Below are 25,539 nucleotides of genomic sequence, written 5' to 3' on the forward strand. Positions count from 1 at the left end.
ACAGACAAAAAATACGTGTTCTGCGTTTTCATTATCCGACTCGCAGAGTGGGCAGTGCGGATAACGTTCATGCTTAAACCTATTCAGATAGTATTTAAAGCATCCATGTCCCGTCAACAGTTGCGTTAAGTAGTAGTCCACATGTCCATGCTTCCGTGCCAGCCATCTCTGTAGTTCTGGGATAAGCTTATACGTCCATCGTCCTTTGTTACTATTTACCCACCTCTCTTGCCACTTAGCAATGGTGAGTTCTCTGCACCTTTTCCGAACGGATTCTGCAGTTGCGACCCCTGTGCTGCCTGCGCGGATGTTAGCTGATTCCACTGCCAGCAGATCAATCGGTATGCCTCCCGATATTACCAGCGCCGCGTCATGGGATACCGTGCGGAACGCACAGCATACCCGTAGTGCACACAACCTCTGCACGGAGTCGCCGTCTTGCATATAACTTCCATTTTTTGTGGCTCGATCCCATATGGGAGCAGCGTACATCAGCGTCGATGTGACAGCACTAACCAGTAATCTACGTCTTGGTTGCCTTGGTCCCCGAGTGTTCGCCATAACTCGCGAGATCGCGGCCGCGGTCCTACTTGCCTTGCCACTAGCGTACGCTAGATGTTCTTTGAAAGAAAGCCGGTGGTCGATCATGACGACCAAGTATTTAAGGCTTGGACGCGATGTAATTGTGGCTTCTCCAATTTTGATAGTAGCTGCCTCCACTTTCTGCCTGCTACTTATCAGGACTGCTTCAGTCTTGTGCGCTGCCAAGGCGAGTCCCTTGGAGTCGAGCCATGCGCTTGCTCGTTTGCCCGCTTCGTTGCAGATTCCTTCCGCATCTGGGAGTTTCTTTGCCGTAACCACTATGGCCACGTCATCCGCGAAACCAATGAGTCGTGCCCCTTCAGGCATCGTGATCCTAAGTATCCCATCGTACATGACATTCCATAACAAAGGGCCTAGGACTGATCCTTGGGGAACTCCCCCGGTGACCCTGTGGGTCGATTGCCCGGAATCAGTTTCGTACAGGAGCAGGCGGCCTTCAAAGTAGCTCGCTATTACTCTCTGTATATACACTGGAACATTTAGGTTGCTCAGTGCATTTAGTGTGTGGTGCCAGCTGGCGGAGTTGAAAGCGTTTTTTACTTCCAACGTTGCCGCTATGCAGTACTGCTTAGTGCCGTACAACCACCTTTTCCCCTCAATGGCTTTATCTGCGATTTCACACAGTTTACCGACGGCGTCGATGGTGGATAGCCCCTTCCGAAAACCACACTGCATCTCTGAGAGGCCGTTGGCTTCGACAAGGCCACCTTCTAGCCGGGAGTGGATTATTCTTTCGAGAATTTTACCCACCGTGTCCAGCATGCAGAGTGGCCTATACGAAGAAGGCTCCTCCGAGGGTTTTCCCCCTTTGGTATGAGTACCAGCCGCTGTGTTTTCCAGCGGTTAGGGAACACACCTTCCATTAGGCATGCATTATAAATGTCAACGTACTCTTTAGTATTTGCTTTTATGGCAATTTTGAGAACTTTATTCGGGATTCCATCTGGTCCCGGTGCCTTGTCGTCCAGTATTGTCTTCAATACCTGGAGGACTTCTTCGGCACTTGTGAGCTTTATGCTCGCCCTGTTCACGATCAATGGGGTCCGCGCCATACCCTCTTGCTCTGGGAATAGTGTTTCCACAATCCTTTTTAGGCTGACTGGGCATGTCGGTGATGGCCGACTAAATACCCGCAGTCGTTTTGTGACGAGTTTATATGCGAAGCCCCATGGGTTGGAGTCTATTTCTTCGCATATATTGTTAAAGCACCTGCGTTTGCTCTCTTTTATAGTTTTTTCCAGGGCTCGTCTTTTTTCCCTGAAATATATTTGAAGTGCCTCAAATTCGGGCCTTCCTCTTGAGCGTTGGTATGCGCGTCTTGCCCTGTGGCAGTCTTTCCTGGCTTCCGCAGTGGATTGGTTCCACCAGTATGCAGGTCTTCTTCTTGATGGGATTTTCCCTCTTCTCTGCATAGATGCATCACAGGCTACCTTGGTGTACTCTGCGATGTGGTTTGCCCTTTCTTCAGCTGAGCCGCTTGTGGAGAGGTCCTCGAACAACATCTGTACCATCTCCACGTCTAGCGTTTCTATTTTGTACCCTGGCACGGTCTTAGGGACTCGTGGTAGGCCACTTCTAGAATTTATCGTGCAGATTATTGCTGCATGGTCACTACCCGTGTAGGTGTCACTAACCTCCCAGCTGGAGCCCGAGGCCAATCCAGCGTTCACAAATGTGAGGTCAATGATAAACTGGTGCCGGCTCTTGAAAAAGTCGGTTTTGTTCCAGAGTTCAGCAGCACTAGGTCAAGTGCGGCGAAGCTCTCAAGTAGCGCCTTTCCCCTCGCGTTGGTTCGGGGGGAGCCCCACTCCGTAGCCCAGGCATTAAAGTCCCCGGCAATTACGGCGGGGCGATTTTCCCGGGCGTCTTCTGCAGTCTCTTCGAGCGCAGATGTTGCCTGGGGAAGGCTAAGGCTTGGCGGCAGGGAACAGCTATAGAAAGCTATACCATTCACTTGGGCCCTAGCGAAGCAATTTCCGCATTTTTTCTTGCTAATCTGTCGCCTTGGATTATCACAGCTCCATATTGCCAATATACTCAGCTATACTCGATTGCGAGGTTGCCCAATATACTCAGCTATACTCGATTGGGCAACCTCGCAATGGTTTAGGTTAATCTGCACAGATGCAGGGTGGTACCAGGGCAATGTTAAGTTGATCGCCTGCGAAGACGAGAGATCGGCAGCACTCTACAAGGCTGCAACTAACAATGTCGGCGAGGTCTACCCCGGGGTCAAGCTGGTAGTTTGCGAGGCTGCAGACATCCCGTCTCGACCGAGAGCGAGGGTGTGGCTGCCGTCGGAACCATCGGAACCAGAGGCTATACTCAGCCTGCTGACCAGGTTCAACCCGAAGCTTCCAACAGACGGTTTGAAGGTGGTCAAGGTGGAGAAAACCGAGCGCGTCACCATGAACGTGGTTAACCAGGCATGCTTGGAACCCCTCGCAGCCCAACAATACCGGGAGAACTACGGGTTCGATAAGGTGCAGCTACGCATCTATGACACGGATAAGTTAGCGGCAGACAACCTGGCTGCCTGTGCGTCGTACGAACCCCCGAGCGACGATGAATTGGAACATGAAGAGGCCACCCTCACCGGCTACGTGTCAACCGACTCGGAGCTGTCAGAGAGCCTGAAGCAGCTGTGCACTCAGGACACAACCCGACCAGGGCGCACTGTTCTTCAGGACATAGCGGAGGAAGCGGAGGGTACCCAGCCCGACCTCGGTCCCAAAGATGGTGCAGTTTCTGCAGATTAACCTGCACCACAGCAAGGCAGCATCCGCTGCCCTCCTCACCCGCCTGGCAACAGGTAACACAGATGTAGTCCTCATTCAAGAGCCATGGATTGTTGGTAACAACATCTGTGACTTATCAACCCCCCTATACAAGCTATTTTACACCGAGGATAAGGGTAAATCCAACGCCTGCATTCTTACAAAGACACACTTTAACACATTTCTTATTCCACAGTTTAGCGAAGGCGACCTCACCACGGTCAGACTGGACTGGAACACACCCATCACACCATAGCATCATTCTATCTGGCTCACGACTACGAAGGGCCACTACCAAACACCACTACACAACAACTCATACGCACTCACTCATCTAAGGAACTCATCCTGGGTGGGGACGCTAACTCACACCACACACAATGGGGAAGTACAAACACCAACGAAAGGGGTGAGTTACTCTACGACTATCTCCTTCAATCAAATCTATTCATCTGCAACAAGGGTAATGACCCAACTTTCATCACTAGAAATAGGAGGGAAGTACTAGACATTACACTAATATCTGATCCTCTACTTAACCAGCTAGAAGCGTGGAAGGTGGGGATCGAACACTCATTCTCAGACCACCGATACATAGAATTTACAATAACTCTAGACTGTCCTCCCGCCGAGAACATCACTCATCTAAGATTAACCAACTGGGGATATTACAAAAATCTCCTCAACAGGAACCTTCACGCTCCACCGACACACATACGCAACCGTCAAGAACTAGATAACCTAGTTAACACTTTTACTGATATCTGCGGTGAGGCCTTAAAAAGGGCTTGCCCAAGCATAACAGTCAAAACAAAGCACAAACCCCCTTGGTGGAACGCAACCCTGGCGAACCTTAAAAGAGAGTGTAGAACTTTCTTCAATAGAGCTAAATACAACAATAGCGAATCCTCCTGGAATTTATACCATACAAAGCTAAGCCTATACAAAAAGGAAATTAGAATATCAAAACGAAGAGTTTGGGCTAACTTCTGCAGTAGCATAGAATCTACTGCGGAGGCATCCAGACTCAGAAGAATTCTAGCAAAAGCTCCAGCAACCATTGGCTATCTAAAAACCAATGCTGACAGCTGGACGGAAAACAGTCAGGAAACCCTTGAACTGCTGTTAGACACCCACTTCCCTAAGAACACCCATGTAGTGGAGGACCTCTAAATAGAGGAGAACTTAGACGACCAGAGTATTGATAACATTTCGAACCCTGGCCGCATTCAGTGGGCTGTCAACTCTTTGAAGCCCTTCAAATCACCCGGCCCAGATGGGTTCTTCCCGGCCCAGCTACAACGGACACTAGATATGTCCCTACCCTGGCTGACAGCCATCTTCCACGGCTGCCTTGCTCTAAACCATATTCCAACAAGGTGGCTGGACGTTAAGGTAATTTTTATACCGAAAGCCGGGGAACCCTCCCACACCAACCCAAAATACTTCCGCCCGATTAGTCTCTCTTCCTTCTTGTTGAAGACCCTGGAAGGGCTAATTGATATCCATATCAGACTAACCATCGACCATAGCCTACTCTCTGACGCACAGCATGCGTACCGTAAGGGTAGATCAACAGATACCGCCCTCCACTCTCTAGTGTACAGTATAGAGAGAGGTTTCCGCAATAAGGAATACTCTCTTGCTGCGTTTCTAGACATAGAAGGCGCCTTTAACAACGTCACCCCAACGCCGATTACTGGTGCTCTGACTGAACTGGGCATTGAGCGGCCCATAGTGGGACTCATACACACCATGCTAACCAGCAGAGTAGTGTACTCCACTATGGGATCGGCCCACTCGACCAGGAATGTCAGCAGAGGAACCCCACAAGGGGGCGTACTCTCATCTCTTCTATGGGTTTTAGTGGTCAACAAACTGCTATCACTTCTAGAAGAGGCGGGCACTAAAGTGGTATCCTACGCGGACGACGTGGTTATCCTACTGCAGGGCAAATTCCCGCAAACCCTTTGCAATCTAATGGAGACAGCCTTATCCACCCTCTCCCGGTGGACGGCTGGCTGTGGACTGGGTGTTAACCCAGAAAAGACCGAACTAGTTCTCTTTACAAGGAAGTATAAGGTACCAATTCTAATTCCCCCAAAACTACACCAAACGCTCCTAACCTTTAGCAACCAAGCAAAGTACCTAGGTGTCATCCTTGACAAAAAGCTCCTCTGGACAGATAACATCCTAGATCGCACACGCAAAGCGGCCATAACGCTCTTCGCTTGTAAAAACTCTATAGGGAGGAAGTGGGGTTTCTCCCCTATGATAGTTCACTGGCTATACACTGCAATAGTCAGGCCCATTCTCCTCTACGGAAACATCGTTTGGTGGCCTTCTCTAGATAAAAATTGCAACCTCCGGATCTTTCACAAGATCCAAGGAAGCGCAGAGCTCTGCATCAGTGGGGCGCTTCGCCCTACCGCCACTGAGGCACTAAACACAATTCTCGAACTCCAACCCCTGGACCTACTTGCCAAACGCTGGGCATCTGCAACAGCACTGAGGCTCCACGAAGCAGCGGCATGGACAACAGGCACTACGGGTCACTCCAATATCCTATCAAAACATTCACCCCTACCACGTAATACAGACTACGTCCCACCCATAGTCAACTTCGAAAGAAGATACAAAATTTATATACCCACCCGTTCAGACTGGGACAACCTCCCACATCAATTCGTAAACGCCGTCAACATATACACGGACGGCTCCAAGCTTAACTCCCAAACAGATGGGGGAGTCTTTTCCTCCGAACTAGACATAAAAGTCTCATTCCGCCTACCAGACCACTGTAGTGTTTTTTAAGCGGAAGTCATGGCAATTCAGGAAGCCATGACCCACCTGGACACGTCAGTACATCATGACATAGATATTTTCATCTTCTCGGATAGTCAAGCAGCCCTCAGGGCCCTCGACTCCTACACAACGAACTCAAAAATAATCTCTGAATGCCGCAAATCTCTTAACGAGATGGCCACTCATCTGAGAATCACCTGCAAGCTCCATCTCAGGCAGAGACTGTACACACTTTCCAACAACCGTTGGAACTCAATCTCAACATGCCACTGTTCTAGACTCACATGGCCAAACTACAACTCGAAAAGAACAAATACTCTCCTACAATGTAGCAGGGAGGACATCTCCACTCTCCTAAATGCCCTCACGGGCCACTGTCTTATAGGGACTCATGCGCTCAGGCTGGGACTCAGTAACCACGACTTCTGCCGCAGCTGCAAACAGATAGACGAAGAGGAGAGCATCGAACACCACTACCTACCTCAAAGACACCAACAACAGGCTCGAATATTTGCGTGTTCGTCTGCAAAGGGAGACAAATCAGGCCAGGCGCATGTCTTTCAAGGAGAAAACCATGTCCTTCGCCAAGGAACAGATCCGGACCAAGGCACTCATCACCAAGTACCGTCTCAAGTTGGTCCACCTGCAGGATGCCGAGATTTTCAAGGTTACCGAGCACCTCGAGCAAATGGAGGACCTACTCACCGATGTGAACAACCGTCTGGTTAACCTAAGAAGTAAAATCGTAAAGGAGTCCGATGCCAAAGTCCGCCAGGTCGACGTCACCAACTCCTTTCACCTGGTGCGGGAACAGCACAAAACCAAGGTACTCTGCGAGCGGTGGCAGGATCGTCTGGACCAGCTGAAGAAGGCCAGAATCGTCAGGAGCGATCAACTACTTCATAAGCCAACGAGTGTAAGTCGTCTTGGTATCATGAAAGGGGGTACCTATTCAAAAATGTAAATGTATTCATTTTATCATCCTAATGTTTTTCACATCATCTATACGGAAAGCTCAAAGAACTAAAAAAAACACCAACTCCAAGCGGCATCTATAATTAGATTTTGCAAAAATAATAATGATTAGTATCATAATTACATGATCATACAAATAGAATTTGATATTTTAGTATGTGATGTTAATGGATCGGGTTTTTTATACGCACGTTTATTTGCTAACAGTTCTCTTTATAGTTTCAGAAACCACAACAACAGTCTAGATTACTGGAAAAACCGAAAACAGAACACCAAAAGTTGCAGGAGGCCCTGGTTTTGGAAGCATCTGTAAGTAGAGAATATTCCAAGTATTCGCTCAACTCTAATAAATCTAAAACCTATTTTAGAAAGCCAAGGGTGTCAAGAATAGCAGCAATGAAATTGGCTGCAAGAGATGTGCATTCCTCAGCAAGATGAAAAAACAAGAACAACCCAGGCTTTGTAGAGTATGTAAAAAATGGGCTGATGATAAGGGCAAGGCCAAAGAAACAGTAACTAAAAAGTCGGAGTCGAATGATTTAGAAGTTCGAGTGTGCATGGATTCTAGCTCAACGGAATCTACGATAAAAATAGAAATAGAGGTTCGTTCTAACAAATACATTTCCGACAAATTGAATGCATCCAAATAATTCTTTAGCCCGTTGAATTAAAAGAGATCGAGGAAATGAGGTCTTTGGAAAATAAAACTATCTCAAATTCCAAAGTGAGCAAGATGAGAATGACGTTTAATTAAAACGGTTGTTAATCTGTTTCTACAGCCCCCGCAGCTACTCAAACCAGTAGAACAATTGCCTGGGAAACCTGGAGAACTAAATATAAACGGAAAACGACTTCGAGCAGTGCCAGTTAATAAGGTGAGTTTTACGCTTAATTGTAAAAACTATCTTCGAGCTCTGAACAGAGACTGTACACACTTTCCAACAACCGTTGGAACTCAATCTCAACATGCCACTGTTCTAGACTCACATGGCCAAGCTACAACTCGAAAAGAACAAATACTCTCCTACAATGCAGCAGGGAGGACATCTCCACTCTCCTAAATGCCCTCACGGGCCACTGTCTTATAGGGACTCATGCGCTCAGGCTGGGACTCAGTAACCACGACTTCTGCCGCAGCTGCAAACAGATAGACCAACAACAGGCTCAAATATTTGCGTGTTCGTCTGCAAAGGGAGACAAATCAGGCCAGGCGCATGTCTTTCAAGGAGAAAACCATGTCCTTCGCCAAGGAACAGATCCGGACCAAGGCACTCATCACCAAGTACCGTCTCAAGTTGGTCCACCTGCAGGATGCCGAGATTTTCAAGGTTACCAAGCACCTCGAGCAAATGGAGGACCTACTCACCGATGTGAACAACCGTCTGGTTAACCTAAGAAGTAAAATCGTAAAGGAGTCCGATGCCAAAGTCCGCCAGGTCGACGTCACCAACTCCTTTCACACAACGAGTGTAAGTCGTCTTGGTATCATGATAGGGGGTACCTATTCAAAAATATAAATGTATTCATTTGATCATCCTAATGTTTTTCACATCATCTATACGGAAAGCTCAAAGAACTAAAAAAAAACACCAACTCCAAGCGGCATCTATAATTAGATTTTGCAAAAATAATAATGATTAGTATCATAATTACATGATCATACAAATAGAATTTGATATTTTAGTATGTAATGTTAATGGATCGGGTTTTTTATACGCACGTTTATTTGCTAACAGTTCTCTTTATAGTTTCAGAAACCACAACAACAGTCTAGATTACTGGAAAAACCGAAAACAGAACACCAAAAGTTGCAGGAGGCCCTGGTTTTGGAAGCATCTGTAAGTAGAGAATATTCCAAGTATTCGCTCAACTCTAATAAATCTAAAACCTATTTTAGAAAGCCAAGGGTGTCAAGAATAGCAGCAATGAAATTGGCTGCAAGAGATGTGCATTCCTCAGCAAGATGAAAAAACAAGGACAACCCAGGCTTTGTAGAGTATGTAAAAAATGGGCTGATGATAAGGGCAAGGCCAAAGAAACAGTAACTAAAAAGTCGGAGTCGAATGATTTAGAAGTTCGAATGTGCATGGATTCTAGCTCAACGGAATCTACGATAAAAATAGAAATAGAGGTTCGTTCTAACAAATACATTTCCGACAAATTGAATGCATCCAAATAATTTTTTAGCCCGTTGAATTAAAAGAGATCGAGGAAATGAGGTCTTTGAAAAATGAAACTATCTCAAATTCCAAAGTGAGCCAGGTGAGAATGACATTTAATTAAAACTGTTGTTAATCTGTTTCTACAGCCCCCGCAGCTACTCAAACCAGTAGAACAATTGCCTGGGAAACCTGGAGAACTTAATATAAACGGAAAACGACTTCGAGCAGTGCCAGTTAATAAGGTGAGTTTTACGCTTAGTTGTAAAAACTATCTTCGAGCTCTGAAATTCATTTCTACAGCCAACTCATCTACAAAGCCTAAATGAACAATCACCTGGGCAACCTGCAAACCAAAATCAAGTGGAAACCGATTGCAAACGCCTTGTCAATGGTCAGTAACTATATCGAAGGCCAAAGTGAATAAGGTGAGTTTGAATTTTGACTTATAAATGGTTTTTAGTCTATATTTCTTATAGCCTACCTGAGGAATCTCCAAGCGCAAAACGTTTTCGAACAGCACAAGCTCAACGTGAAACTATCTCGAATGGTAAAGCTAATGGGGTGAGTTTCTCCTTTAAAATTTAGAAACTGTTTTGATTCCAGAAATTCTTTTATTTAGACTCGTCTTAGTCGAATTCAACAACAGCCTGGGCAAATTGAGGGACAAAATCCAAGCAGAAAACGATCCCAAACAGCGCAAGGTCCACCTCAACCTATTTCAAATACCAAACTTAATAAAGTGAGTTTTACTTATAAATTAAAACTGTTTTAACTTATCAAATTTTTAGCCTCCTCAAGTACTGACCCGAGTTAAGCAACTGCTAAGGCAACCCAAAGAACAAATTCAAACCGGAAAACGCCTTCAAACATCGCATGTTACTCGGGAAACTATATCGAATGACATAGTTAATAAGGTGAATTTTTCCACAAAGCAGAAGTATTTTAATTTATAAAATAATTTTTTGCAGCCTTCTCAATTATTTCCCGTTATCGTAGCTGTTAAGTCGGAAGCAGTTGAGGTGAGTAAACTGATCAAAAACTGTTAGAGTAAATAGTTTATAAATTGATTTACCATTAACAGGAGGACCAGGTTACAAGCAAAGACTCTATCGACCCCAAAATAATCACATCCATACAAGATACTCTTAAATCCATAGACAGTAAAAATATGGCTCTGGCACACCTGAAAATTTTACAAGTGTACGCCATGTTAAATGATAACTTTCGGGCCATTGGCCTACTCACGGAAGTCGAAAAATCCATTATCCACCATCCCAAGAAGGAAGATTTCGATCTTTGATTTAATTTTTAAGCCGTTAAAAATAACTTTAGATTACTGCCGAGGTCTCATGTACCATAACGAAATAAAGTTATTAAACTAATTTTAAACAATTTTTTAAATGTAAATGCGAAAAATATCAACAACAATGCTGATATGGGCTTAGCAATTATCTCGTTTTGTCCAGTGTGTTTTTGGCCACACTTATTTCTGCAATTTACATTTCTTCGCCACCGTCTTATCTTTGAAATAATAACATTTGTTTTTATAATTTTTCTTGAGCTACGAACACTTGGTAAGTACATTATGTTTTTAAACTTAGGGCTAATAATATTGTTCACATTTTCGATTCTTAGCGAATGCAAAATGGAAGGCCTAAAAGACTATTATGGTCAAGACAAATTAAAAAGAGGACTTAACAAAAAAATATAAATTTTCTTTCGTGAAAACAGTCTATTCATGAAGTTGCACAATTCTTACACTATTACCATGGAACTATCGAAATATTAAACCCAGATACATATATCTGAACGAAAAGCTGACGAGATGAAAACAGTTCTAAGCAATTGAGAGAGAAGGTTAAGTATATAACCGAGATCGAGCATACTTACTTGCATGATCAAAATTCTAGCAACTTACAAATTTCGATATTTTGGGCATTTGTTTTATTTTTTATTGAACTCGGAGTTGTAAACTACTATGTATTGGACCAGATAAAAAACCTTTCACCTAATATATACATAAGAGCCGTCGATATTTCCAACCAAGATGGCATTTTACTCAGATTTACTTATTTTAATATTTTACTTTAAAGGTCGTTTACTATATCACAGTTCATATAGAATAAGAGTGGTAAAAAATACTCAATGTATCAGTTGACCCGTAGAATAAATGGGAATAGATTTTAAACTGCAAGCCAGTTGTCGTTTAGATTAACTGATAATGTGATGGGTTTATTTTGGCATGTAAAACCAGTTATAGCTGCTTTGACGAAAGATTATTTACTCTCGATATGACTAAAAATAAAACCCAGGCATGCCATACCATACCAAACCACAAAGATTTAGCTCGATCGTCGGGGGAGCAGTGGGTTTTGAGCGCGAGAGAAACGAAAGAGCGAAATTTCTCGTAACGCTCGCAAAGATCCGGTTTTACATTCTCTGAGAGCGTCAGAGAGTACAGATCGTACTTTTCGCCTCGCATGTGCATACATATGTTTTTCATTCTTCGATTTGCAATCGCTCTGGAAACTCTGAAAACGTGCTGCTGCAGAAAAAAAAAACTGCTGCATATTTAAAAAAAAAACCAATTTTTATGGTTTAAAAAATCACTAAGAGGTATGTACAATGAATTTGATGTACTCGTTGATAGTATAACAATCCAGTATAACTTTCATCATGCGCAGACTTTGTTATTTCATCGGAGGGCAAGCTAAAAGAGAGTGGAGAAGAGCGTACCACATCGCAGAAACCTGTATGTGTGGGAGAGGAAATGTACTCTGACGTGAGCAACTGAGAGGAAATACTTCTATTTTAGCAATTTGAAACTCACAAAAAGAACGAGATTAGGAAAATATTTCTTAAATATATATATATACGAGTACTTTTCACGGCCTTTGTAATAAGGAGAACATTTTAGCATATGTACTCGTACTTAATCGATCGTACAATCATTTTTCGTCGCAAATGTTTTTAGATAGAACCTTTCAAGGTGCGATCGTCACTAGTTTTTTACCTCGTTAGGAGTTGTTTTATTTTTTCTTAAACTTAAATCAAGGAAGAATTGCAGTATTGAATCAGTAGAATATAAACTATCCTTAAATGTATTTACTTTTCAAGGTCTTTGTAATAAGGAGAACATTTCAGAACATGTACTCGTACTTAATCGATCGTACAATCATTTTTCGTCACAAAAGTTTTTAAGATAGAACCTTGAAAGGTGCGATCGTCACTAGTTTTGTATCTCGATAGGAGTTGTTTAATTTTTTTAAAACTGAAAACAAGGGAGAATAGCAGTATTGAATCAGTAGAGGAAAAAAAATTCATAAAATTTTAAGTTTTGTAAGCACTTGGCGGTTATGTGCAAAAAAAAATACAAATTCGAATATGAGGATTTTAATGAAAAGGTGGTTTAATAATTTGAAAGTAAGCCTGCACTGCATCAAAATATATAAGTAATATATTTAACCACAGTCAAATAATAAGTATAATAGATTTTATTATTAATTGACTTATTTTAAACCTTCCAAATATGCAATTCAATCAGCCAGAGCTTTGTTTTTTGTTAATATCGGATTGCTGTTCTCAGTTCCTTGCCTTTTCCTTTCCAAGAGCCCCATTAAGTAAACCATAATCCAATTTCAGAATGACGATGGACACGAACATTCCAATGGAGCGCAGCGCATCCGGAACGTGTTGACTCTGGAGGAGCGGGTGGCCGCCATCCGGCAGTATGACATAGTGCCGATGTACAGCAAGATTGCGCGGAACTTCAACTGCAGCTGGGAGCAGATCAAGAGCATTATGTCCAACCGGGAGGCGATCCTGGAGTTCCACGAGGCCACCAATCGCCTGAGTCAGCCGGCCAGTAAGGATGCCGAGCTGCGCCGGCGCAAACTGAACTTTCTGGGCCACTGCCTATACGAATATATCCAGAGGACCCAGTTCTATTTGCACAGCGATATCAACGAAGAGATGATCCGCAATCGGGCGATCGAGTTCCGGGACCTCATGCGACTCGACGGCTTTGTGCCGAACAAGCGGTGGATCAATCACTTCAAGGCGGCCTACAACATAACCCTGTCGAATCGCCAGATCACCATAACCCGCCGACCGCCGCGATCGATGGACTTGAGGGACATTATGTCCTACTGTGGGCGACACACCTCAATGGCCTGTAGTCTGGCGCCCAGATCGCCGGAATCCTCCTCGGCCACGACGAGCCTTGACGTCCAGAGGTTCGTCGACCGACCTTTGTACCGCACCAAGACCTTGGTCACCACTTCCACCCAGAACCAGGCCACTTCGGATGAAGTGCAGCTGCGACGCAAGCGGAAGACTGCGTTCCTGGAGAAGTGCATGTACGAATACATCCAGCGATCCCAGCTGCACAACAAGGGAAAACTCGACATCGACAACCTGCGATCGGTGGCCATTAGTCTGAGGGACATCCTGAAGATGGAGAGTTTCTTCCCCGACAAGGTGTGGTTCAAGCACTTCAAGAGTCGCTATAACTTTACCTTCTCGGTGGGTGTTCCGGTGACCAATCGCCGAGTTCCGCTCTCCTTGGACCTGCGCGAAATAGTGAGTTACTGCAGCCGGAATGAACACAAGATAACCCTGGCCCACAAGAAGACACAGGAGCAGCTGAGAGCTGGCTTTGTCCACTTTCCACGCGCGGAACCAAAGACCGAAGAGTCGGAGCCAGAAGATGATGACGATTGTGCGGCCATCGACGTGCCACCTGAACTCATAGAAATTAATGACGATGAGGATAATGAGGACGTTGATAGAAATGCCGACTCCCCGGAGAGGGCCACCAAACGAAAGTTGGAGGAGGATGAAGAGTCCGCGCCCTGTGGGCTGAAAATTCAAAAGATTCAATCGCTCAGTGAGACATTTTCTGGGGAGACGGTACTGCCACCGGCTAACAGTCCCGGTCATTATTCAGAGACCAGCAACGAGGCCCATCTGCCACGTTGCGTGGAGAGCTACAAGGATGCACTGCGTCTCCTCAAGCCCCTGGAGGAGTTCGCCCTGATGGAGGAGAACTACCGAGCCATCGGCCTGCTCACCCAGCTGGAGAAGATCTTCGAGATTGGGGCGAAGAAGAATGGGGAACAAAACAAATCCATAGAATAGGAACCCAACCAAATACTTGTGCCTTAAGTCCTAAAACTTGAAAAGTATTTAAATATGTTAAGCTTTGATATAAAGTTTGGAAGGTTTGTCTTTGTACAACACAGTAAAAAAGGACGTTTAAATATTATGTTATTCCTTTAAATTAAACATGTTGATTTACTCTGAATGTTGACCATATTTTCAAATCAAATACAAATGAGTTTCTTTATATTCAGAAATTTAATTTACTGCGAGTCTCATAGGTAAAAAAATAAGTAAGAAATACAAATTTCCTATTCCACTTCTTGTAAAAAAACTTCATGTAAAACTTAAAGCTGTTAAGCTATGATATAAAGTTTGGAAGGTTTGTCTTCATACAACACAGTAAAAAAGGTCGCTTAAATATTATGTTATTCCTTTAAATTAATCATGTTAATTTAGTCTGAATGTTGACCATATTTTCAAATCAAATACATATGAATTCCTTTATATTAAGAAATTTAATTTACTGCGAGTCTCATAGTTAAACAAATAAGTAAGAAATACAAATTTTTTTTTTTTTGGCTGTCGGTTCGGCATAAGCCTCTTGCGCTTTGGAGGCTGCAGGCAGACGATGATTATGATGATGATGGCCCTTGAGCTGAGACTCTGGACGTTCTGAAGACAATGATGACGATGTGCCCTTAGCTTTCTGTCATGCGCCGCTCCAGCGTTTCGAGTTCGTTTTTCGTACTCGCACTTCGTCTTCCCTCGGTGCCACACATCTTTCGATATAGATGGTAATCTATCTTTACTGTGCAAAAGATGTCGAAAGGACTCGAATGACGGTACCAAAGAGGGCCTCTGTTCTGAGCAGCTTTCCCTCCGAACATCTGTACCTCCAAAAATCCCATCAGTCTGACAGTTCCGACTCCTTTTGGAAGGCCGCTGTAAATACCAATCCTATCATCTTGGCCAACGACATGTATTGAATTTCATTTGGGTTCGATTTTGGTATGAACAAATCGATTTGTTCGTTTTTTGGAATGAAAGTAATTCGTTCAGTTTTGCGCATGTTTGCCTTGCTAGAGATGACGAGCCCTGGGAATTCCCTATGGTATTAGGTGGTGGGGTGCTTTTATGTGCAAGCAGGGCTTTTTTATGTGGTGCTTTTAATAACATTACTATTTTCAAATTTAAAAAATGTTTAGATTTGCATACACTTGTGTGATCGTAGAACTCTGTATTATATTATATATAATAAAGATAATTGATAATAAATAAATAAGTCCAATGGATCTATTTACATCTAATATAAAATCTGATAATTATTTTAAAAACATATAGAACATATTAATATACAACACTTAGCTATCAACTTTGTATTTAAAACAAGATATGTATCAGGTAAGTGGGTCTTAAAAAAATTAATACTTTAAAAAGGGAAAATATCTTATCTATTTTTATCACTAGACTACAACAAATGTGGTGGAGGACAAGTAAGAGGTTCAATCCGACTTTAGACTAATATAGTTACATGCCAGTGATAATCCTCTTTTGCATGCTGTGACTCATTAAAAGTACTTATTCCTTTGAGTTGCAGGCAACTAAGGCTTCAACAGAATTCATATTAGTCACAAAGTGAACTGCCACCTACAAGGCACGGATATGCCCTTTACCAAGTTGTTTAGATGCTAATAGCAAAAATAACTTAAAAGTAAGTCTTTTAAATATTTACACTTTTCACGCAAAAGCAGCACAAAAAGTCAAATACCAATACATCCCAAAACTTTATAGTAATTTAATAAATCTAAAATTCCAATTGTCTTATAGAGCTTTCTTTAATTCTTTAAATATCAACAACTCAGCATCCTTTAAAATCTTAAAAACTATGTTAAGTGATCAATTTACAAGTTCGATATCGCTCACATGGGACTGGGACTGGGACTGGGACTTCGGATTGGGAATCGGTTGTTGGGTTCTGCTTGGACTTAGAGCTCGGGTCTTCGGGCATATACCGCCGACGGCAATTGAATTTTTATCAGTAAATAAGTAAAGTAAATAAAATTCTTCAATATAAAGAGCTGAGTTTTTTAATCCAACAACAGTCTTAAATCAGTCTGAAAAAGAAATAGTTTTCCTTAAAAATGTACGCTCAACAGATTGAACTATTCTTGATGCAATTTGAAGGCATGCTTTTCGAGCAACACCTACAAAGGATGGAGTTCCTAAAAGCTACTTTGGAGGATTTAGAGGAAAAAGAGTTGATCCATTCGAAGTTTGGATTCCATTATAAGCTTTGTCCTCTATCATTGTTTAACAATTTCTGATAGCTGTTAGGATGCATTAAAATTACTTTGCTTAAATTATGTTTATTCTTAATCATTTTTTAAAAGTTTTCCAAAAATTCCAGAAAGCAATGAAGTTTATAGAATCGGTAGAAATCCCCCTTTTTAAATAAGGACTTTTCTCTTAGAGTTTAATGTACGCTTTGGGCACGAAAGGTAGCGCAATGCATTTTTATACTTTTTTAGAGCATTAAGATGGGATTTAGTAACTGGTTTCCCTGTAATGTGTTCAATACAATCTCTACTATTGTTTTTACCAGGTCACTATTACTATTACTTATAATTGCCTTACGTAGTCTATTGTCGGCCTTTTTGAGCACATACAATAAATGTTTGTTCGCTTTCAAGCGATTTAGGTTCTTTTTGTAAACCATTTTCATTTGAATAGCACACAGAATATTCTGAAATAAAAATGTCAGATCTAAATCTTAAGAGAACGTTAATGCCCTGAGTGAGATCAATAAGTAAATATCCGTGAGGTTGTTCCGATACTTCTTTATATATTCTAAAGAGCTCCGTTGGGTTTTCTGGGTATATTTGTCTTGCCAAACATTGAAATTTAAGCTTATCACGAGGATTTTTGAAAGCAACAATGTATTTGGTATTAAGTGAAATATCTCTGGTGTGCGAAGATTTATGAAATATGTTCTGAGTTACCACTATTACTAATAAATTCCTATGGTGTGATCCTTTTGTAAACAGCTCACACACATTTTTATTAAAGGCTCCCATCATCAAGTCATCCAATATTAAAAGAATTGGTTCATTCGTTTCATTTTCAACTGTTTCAGGGACTTCTTTAAAATATTCAATTTTTTCGAAATTGGGCTTGGCACTCTCCTCTGCATAAAACCAAATAATTCGATCTATTGAAATATAAAAAGATCATTCTTTTTGGTGATTCGATTTTCTAAAAAGGTTGTTTTTCCCGATCGTGAGGGTCCACAAATAAGCATTGTAAAAGGATGTACAAATTGTGTAAACATTTTTTTATTAAAAAATTTATTTTCTTCGGAATGAATTTTAATATATTATATTATTACTAATTGCTTATATAATGTTTTAAAGTTATACTTGGTTTTATTATTACTCTCTTGATCGCGTTTCTTGGAGCAGTTCTTCTCGAAATGAGTATCAGATCCGCAATAATTACCATAAATAAGTTGCGTGTATCCATTTTTACGGGGATCATTTCCAAAAAATCTCTTAAAAGAATCCATAATAAGAGACAACCTGATAGGACCATGAATTTCTTTTTACTAAATTTTAAACACATGTGTGACCATTGCTATTTATTTCATAATTGGTGTTTTCTAAGAATAAAAACAGCTTAAATTAATTATTTAATGAGCATCGAAGTGGATGTTTTTTCTTATGTATTCAATTTGTAAAAAAATTGGGTAGTTGAGTTAAACTTCTTCCAATATCTATATCGATAATGTTTGTTGATAAATACTTGATTAAAAAATTCTTTTTAATTTCACCACGAACAAGAACTGTGTGATACTTATTGAGTGGTGTTAGTATTTCTTCAAGACTTGTGTATGGAATATCTCCAACTGACCAATGGTTAAGGTGCTGCTGCTTAAGAGCTGCATTATCCAATTCTTTTATGTTATATGGCGGTTTGAAATGGAAAAAATTAGGTATAACAGTTCCAGCAGGCATAAACTCCAGCTCTTTAACGAAAACTTGTTTGTTGTTACCAAGTACATATTGAAAATCTACTATAATGCTTGAATTACGATCGACTGTGTTCATCATTGGTTGAGATTTTTTAATCAACTGAGGGTGTGCCTGCTAGGGCTTTCTCCTTTATATACCGGTAAGACTAGAACATATTTACAGTTTATTTAAAGTAGTCTTACCTGATGGACATGTGTGTAACTAAAAGAAATAAAACTTCTCGAAAGAAACAGGATCACGAAGTCATTTTTGGATTCGAGTATTATGTTGTTCATAACTTAAAATTGAAATGTGGTCTGTCAACTACTCGAAAAATTTTGCCAATGGCTTGGATGCAGCAAAGTAAAAATAATTTCATTGGATTTGACAAAGACGAATGGATGCAACTGCTTACGTATTAGGAATTTATTTAGTTGAAACTGGACCAGTATGACTTCTTGATGCCTGATACAATTATTGATCATCCGTGCTTGCATTCCATAAAATGTAACTTTAGATTTAGGAAATCAGATAATCAGTACGTATTTGTGATTAATCAGTATGGTAACAAAATTGAGTTTGATTCAGAGTCCTGGAGATCATTACTAAGATTAGGCATATTTTTTACTACATTTTTATGTTGGAACTCGCTATTACGACAGCAAGTAATATATCTTTACAATAATCATATTATTCCTAAGTGTGTATCTTTACAAAAATTCGATATTCAACTATCTGATTTAGAAGGTAGCTATGATAAAGATGTGCAAATAGATTTAACCCGATTATGTTTTGAAATTTCCAAAAAGATGCGTTCAGAAATAATAAGAGATGTTCTTGTATATAAGCAAGCATTATTGACTAAGCAACCATCGTCATCAAATAAAAAATAACACTAATAAATCAACACCTTAAGATGAGCAAACAACAAAGTGTCGATAAAATTCATAAGGCAGCGCGAAAAAACTTTATACGGCGAAAGTTCGTTCAAAAAGGGATAAATGACACATGGCAAATTGATTTAGTTGAAATGATACCGTTTTGGAAAGAAAATAAGGGTTTTAGATATTTACTGACCGTTATTGACACGTTCTCAAAGTATGCATACGCCGAGGCAGTTAAGACAAAGTCTTCCCTGGATGTAGCAGAGGCAATGAAATCTGTTTTTAAAAAGAGTAAAAGTACACCCAAGAATATTCAGTCAGATCAAGGGAAATAATTTTTTAATTCAACTTTTAGGAAATTAATGGATAAATTTGATATAAATCATTATCATACACAGAGAAAAAAACGGAACAATACCCGTTTGATATTGTCTCCTCAATTTTCACATATCAATTTTTTCATATCAAAAAGATTCGAATTCATATCAATATGATACGAAATCATATCAACTTCAAATGTTAATATGAATCCGTATCATAATGATATGAATACTTAGCAAGTTGATAAGATTTTATATCAAACGTAACATCGAAAAGTCTTCGAAAAAATAGTATGACTGTAAATTCGTCCTTTTTGTGTATATTCTGTGTACAACGGTATAATTACGCTTTGTATGCGGTGGTCCCACTTTTATTTACTGCGTCAATTTTAGTGTAAAACGTGACAAACGAAAAGTTTAAGGTGTTTATAAATGTAATTACTTGGTAAGTATGTATAATTTTAACTAAATGACTTTATTTGTGCATTAGTTTGTCGAAGTACAATGGAGGATCCACTTTTGCTTTAATTCCTTACGGACCACGAGGCCGATTTGGTTGTGCTTGACCTGCTTTTAGGTTTTTATAAATCAACATAGCCATTATTAGTTGAGACTTATTTTTGCAATATATTCCTAGAGTGTGGATACAACTACGAAAGGCTGCAGTACATTAGTGCTTTAGATCTTGATATAATATTTTCCAAGAGAGAACATCTTGGTCTGAAATCCGAGTTCCGCGAGAAGCTCCAAAAATGGAGTCGAGCACAAGTAAGTTTAATTTTTAATTTTTTCATAATAGGTTGTAATAATTTCAAATTTTAGCACATTGATGTCTGCGCATTGGATACGACTGTGCCAAAACTAATATTAAATTTAAGGTTAAATTCATAAAGGAGTTGAATTTTAAAGGTACCACGTACAAAAAAGAATACTTTTTAACTAAAAATGTTTCATCAGTTTAGAGCTCTACAAAATTGTTCGAAAACATGAAATTTATTTCACAGCAAAGGAATTTTTTGTGAGCAGCTTTAATTAGCATTACCAATCCTATGAAATTGGCTCACTTATAAATAATATTAAGATAATAAATATAAACGAATTTGAAGGCCCACCAATTCATGTATATTACACACCAACTGGTCTTAAAATGATAAGAAGAAAAATATTTTAGTTTATTTAATTATGATAAGTAATTTTAAGTTACAATTATTTTTTATATGTAACATAAGACTTTGAATGAAAATAAATTTTAAATAAAACTACAAATTTGTTTCTCTCAATAAAATGATTTTAATATAAAGCTGGGTATGAGTTAAATGTCGAATTGATTTGACAAAATATCAGTTTGATATGAAAGAATACCAGTTTAATATAGAAAAACATAACGTGTTAAAATGATTAAAAGTTCAAATTTATATGATAAAATATCAGTTTCTTAAGAAAAAGTATAAATTTGATATGGAAAAACATAACATGTTAAAATAAAAAAAATGTCAAATTGATACAAAAAAAATATCAGTTTGATATGAAAGCATATCAGTTTGATGTGAAAGCATATCAGTTTGATATGAAAGCATATCAGTTGGATATTAAAAAATACCACAATTTGGTCACAACTTTGATATGTGCTCATATCAATCTGGTATGAAAAATACCAAATTGACATGTTCGAAAATATCAATGTTATATGTTCGAAAATATGAATATGATATGGCAACATAAGGGATCAAAATTGATATGAAAAAATACCCGATTGATGACCAGTTTTGGTATTTTTTTTTCTCTGTGTACTTATACGCATCTCAAGGCTTCTATATGTGAACGCTTTAATCGAACATTAAAAAATCGTATGTGGAAAATGTTTAGTATGCAGGGTAAATATAAGTGGATTCATAACATCAATTATCTCGTAAATTAATACAATAATTCTTATCACCGAACAATTAAAATGAAGCCTATGGATGTCTGCACGAAAAATGAAGAGTTTATTTTAAAATCAGTATATAATATACCAAAAATATTTCCAAAACATAAATTTTAGTAGGTGATTTGGTTAGAATAAGTAAATACAAGGGAGTATTTATGAAGGGATACGAACTAAATTGGACCACAGAAGTTTTTAAAGTTTTAAAAGTCAAGTCAACATGGGTACCCCTATTAATGGTTCATTTTGTGAAGAGGAACTTCAAAAAGTGAAAGACAAAAATGCTTTCCTAGTAGAGAAAATACTAAAAAGGAAAAATAATCAAGTGCTTGTAAAATGGAGCGGTTTCGATTCCAGCCACAACTCATGGATATCTGTAAATGACCTGCTAAAGTAATAAAACGCAACAATAACAAGTTAATGTGAGTCATGCCGATCAGTAGGATATTCTAAATCAACTTCTAATATATATCCAACATTTCCCTCCACAGAAATATTTTTATAATCGAACGATTCTAATTGATCATTACTTAAAATTTTAAATCCTGAAAGCGGTAAGGGTTGACTCATTGCCCAACCATATAAATTATTTGCATCAATATAGCTCAGATAGTTATTTGGTTTACTTGAATCAAAGTTAGTTATATATTTATTATTAGCTATATAAATTCTTTGGGTACATTGAGTTAACCCACCCCTTATCGCTCTTTTTAAAAAATTGTACATGTCTCCGTCGCTAATAAGTTCTAAATTTACATTAGTATACTTGAGCATAGCATCCCAAGATATTGACGGTAACATAGTTAATAGGGTCTACCTTATAAATTTTCTGACAAATTTTTCTAAAATTTTCGAAAACATCGGTCAAAATTAAAACATCACTTTCTAAATAAAGTTTTATATAATCTTTTATAGTATTACAATTGAAAGTTTTTCAAACCTTTTGGGCAAAATTGTAATCATCTATACTACAATTTTCTTCGCTGAGAGAATTGTAAAAACTATCAATGTCAGGAAGCTGGGTATCCTCAAATTTTTCAAAACTATCTAAATAGTCGTAAGGGAAAACACCCTTCCCACGCATTTGCTTAAATTTTTCTCCCTGAAATTTAGTACTTAGAATTTTAAAATCTTTGTCCTCCAAGTAGCTCGATAGTTTTTCTAAGCTCGAATTTAAAAACCTAATCGAATCGATGTATCTTATTTTGAATCTATTTGAGTCATTTATTTTAATTGTCTGCGTTAGCGCTATATAAAGCTCTTTATTACATGGTATGGGGCTTAAGTCTCCTTCTAATTCAGTAATGAATAAATGTATGTCATATTTAGATAAGTTATGAAATACTACAGGAAAGAAGTAGTAGAAGTACTTCGGCTTACAATTCTTATGAATGGGACCCGTGTATTTTCCAGAAAATTGATCAAAATATTTGTCCAGGTCGTCAGCGTTGATTTCCTTTTCACAGGCACAGCAGTTGCCTTCCTGTTCATGGATTGTGCTAGCAATCGGGTTTTTGGGGGCCGACCAGTACATATAAAACAAGCTCGTAGTTTTTTCCTTTAGTGATTTGAAGAATTTTTGTATGCAGTCAGCGCCTATAAAATTATACAAAATTTGAATTAGTTTTTAAAATAATAATAAATTAATTTTTTGATGTTTTTTACATACCTTCATATGTCCACAATTCGTTAAGATCAGGATTATATTTATGTGCTACATAAAATGATACGGCACATGCAGTATGCTTCTGCACTTTTGTTGTTGACGAAGTTGAAGACGAATTTAGGCATGTTCTATAGTTTTCAAGAACAGCCTCAATATCGGCATATATCACCACCGGAGGAGATAATTTTTTGTGAAAGCCCTTGAATGAAGTTGTAGTATTTGGTTCAGGGTAAAACGAGGCCACTTTTCCGCATTCAAATTTGTTGTGGGTAGTATTATTGTTCAGTCCCACGGTACTTGGTTCGTATGCACAGCTGATAGCCCTGCCAACTGAAGACGAAGGTCAGGACATCTGGCAACCCTACAGAACTTGAGAGGAGAGCAGTGAGAACTACAAGCTTCAGCGACCGGAACAACATTGTCTTCTTTTATTTTTACTGTCCATTGCGACCCATTATTTTGTTAAAGTTAATTAATGAAGAAGAGTGAAGTGTACACATTATAAGCTAATGAATTAAAGGCTAAACAGTTATATTTGAACTTCAGTCGTGTAATTATTCCCAAGAGCCCCTCTTACAATGACAGCCGTACAGAGCTTTTTTACCGGCACGGCGTCACAACTGAACATGGTGGCCCATGAGGGGAATCTTGCTTGAAGTCTAAAAATCTCAGTGTGATCTTTCAATTGTTGGTTATAATGCATAACACCCATCACTCCATCTAACACAAATTGCGATCGTCTCCGTTTGTGCCCCCAACAAGTGCTCTCACACCGATAGAGCACAGTCACCAATACCAACACACCCGGTCGCCTGACAGCCCTTCTACACACACACACGGGTGCTGCAAGAAGGCCCGTTATAATTTCGCAACCAAGAAAAATCTTCTACTCAAAGCGTAATCGGAAAAAGTACAGCCTGCGCTCACGCTATATTCAACGTTACGTAAACTCAGGCATAAGTAATAAGGGAAAGATCACGTGAGTACGGGTGCTTTTTATTTTATCAAGCAGAGCTAGCTAGGTTCAAAATAAATTGGTAAGAATTCTCATTATATGTCTGACCACGAAGCTGATGCAGCAGAACTATAAGAAGGATTCCGCGTCTCGAAAAACCGAAAGCTATTATATGAAGCGCCTGCAGCAGATCGAGAGTTTAAACGCGGCTTTTGAGACCACCCATCAAGTAATCATCTGCACCGAGGGATATGTCAAAACGGACTATCACGCCAAGAAGATCGCCGTCAGTTTCGAGGATCTGTACATGGAAACCTATTGCCTTGTAGCTGAAGGCCAACGAATAAAGTTCCCAGTGACGCCGTCCTCAGCCTCGGCACCCACCGCCGTGTCGACGGTTGCCGACGCACGTGTCCACATGCCACAACTGCCAGTGCCCAAGTTTAGCGGAAACTGTGTGGACTGGCCTGGATATTATGACGCCTTCACTCGGTTAATTCATCAAAATGAGCGGCTGGACAATATTCAACGGTTTCATTTCCTCAAGGAATCTCTGCCAGCTGGTAGAGATTGCGATATTCGTCAAATTCCTTTGACGGCCGCTAACTATACGGTGGCATGGGACACACTAATTCAGCGCTATAACAATCCACGCGTGGTCTTTTCCAATCACATGAACATGTTTTACCAGTTGCCAAGCCTAAGCAAGGAGAAGCCAGATGATATTCGATCTATGATCAGTGCAGTCAACGTCTGCGCAGCCGCCTATAACACCGTCAACGCGTCGTTGCAGAACGGGGATCATCATCTCGGCAGTCAAGCCCACATTCCCTCGTACAAGGATCTCGAACAGTTTCTCAACAACCGGTTAATCACCCTGGACGCCATTGAAAATAGAAACTGTTCGGGCACCAACAAATCTGGATCATCACTGGATCATTACCCAACAAAACGTATCTCGGTTCATAACACCCACGCGCAACCAAGCCCCCCTGTGCTTCGTTGCCCACACTGCAATGGTAATCATATCCTTCGTCGATGTCAGCGATTCCTTAGCTTGGATTGCTACCAACGTAAGGAGGTCGTGAGTAAGTCAAACCTATGCCTCAACTGCCTGAGCAAATCGCACATGCTGGCCCGCTGTTCAAGTGTAAAGAATTGCTACCACTGTGGACAACGCCACCATTCTTTACGTCATCTGGCCGCGGCGCCAAGCATCACTCAAGCACCCCAACCTTACTCGCCGACCGTATCATCCAGTCAACCACATATCGCTTCGATTATGAACAACGATACCTCACCAGTTAGCCCCCTTGCTAATCCAAACCTCCAATGTTATTCTTCCACAGCCTCCCATG

At 40.2% G+C, this 25,539-nt stretch overlaps 2 protein-coding genes and 1 long non-coding RNA gene across 3 annotated transcripts; all 3 read left to right on the top strand.

Annotated features, from left to right (window-relative positions):
- Nucleotides 1-6,759: 6,759 nt before the first annotated feature.
- On the top strand, nucleotides 6,760-10,723 carry LOC119559039 (thyroid receptor-interacting protein 11-like). The gene is made up of 9 exons (XM_037872166.1): nucleotides 6,760-7,101; nucleotides 7,380-7,469; nucleotides 7,529-7,762; nucleotides 7,819-7,884; nucleotides 7,940-8,035; nucleotides 8,312-8,629; nucleotides 8,909-8,998; nucleotides 9,058-9,291; nucleotides 10,404-10,723. Exons 1-9 carry the CDS (start codon nucleotides 6,760-6,762, stop codon nucleotides 10,620-10,622), a joined length of 1,689 nt encoding a protein of 562 aa, XP_037728094.1. The 3' UTR covers nucleotides 10,623-10,723.
- A 1,293-nt stretch (nucleotides 10,724-12,016) lies between these two features.
- LOC119559033 lies at nucleotides 12,017-14,530 on the top strand. The gene is made up of 2 exons (XM_037872162.1): nucleotides 12,017-12,104; nucleotides 12,965-14,530. Exons 1-2 carry the CDS (start codon nucleotides 12,093-12,095, stop codon nucleotides 14,459-14,461), a joined length of 1,509 nt encoding a protein of 502 aa, XP_037728090.1. The 5' UTR covers nucleotides 12,017-12,092; the 3' UTR covers nucleotides 14,462-14,530.
- Nucleotides 14,531-20,057: 5,527 nt separating this feature from the next.
- Nucleotides 20,058-20,775, top strand: LOC119559034. The gene is made up of 3 exons (XR_005220611.1): nucleotides 20,058-20,213; nucleotides 20,274-20,404; nucleotides 20,459-20,775. It is a non-coding gene; the product is annotated as an uncharacterized LOC119559034 (long non-coding RNA).
- Nucleotides 20,776-25,539: the final 4,764 nt, after the last annotated feature.

The sequence above is a fragment of the Drosophila subpulchrella genome, unplaced genomic scaffold (genome assembly GCF_014743375.2).
Source record: "Drosophila subpulchrella strain 33 F10 #4 breed RU33 unplaced genomic scaffold, RU_Dsub_v1.1 Primary Assembly Seq16, whole genome shotgun sequence".
In the NCBI taxonomy this organism is placed as follows: domain Eukaryota; kingdom Metazoa; phylum Arthropoda; class Insecta; order Diptera; family Drosophilidae; genus Drosophila; species Drosophila subpulchrella.

Coding starts and splice junctions, on each gene's coding strand:
- LOC119559039 (XM_037872166.1), top strand. CDS start 6,760: ATGTCCTTCGCCAAGGAACAGATCCGGACCAAGGCACTCATCACCAAG. Junction 7,470..7,528: donor CCCTGGTTTTGGAAGCATCT/GTAAGTAGAGAA, acceptor AACCTATTTTAG/AAAGCCAAGGGTGTCAAGAA. Junction 7,763..7,818: donor CGATAAAAATAGAAATAGAG/GTTCGTTCTAAC, acceptor ATAATTCTTTAG/CCCGTTGAATTAAAAGAGAT.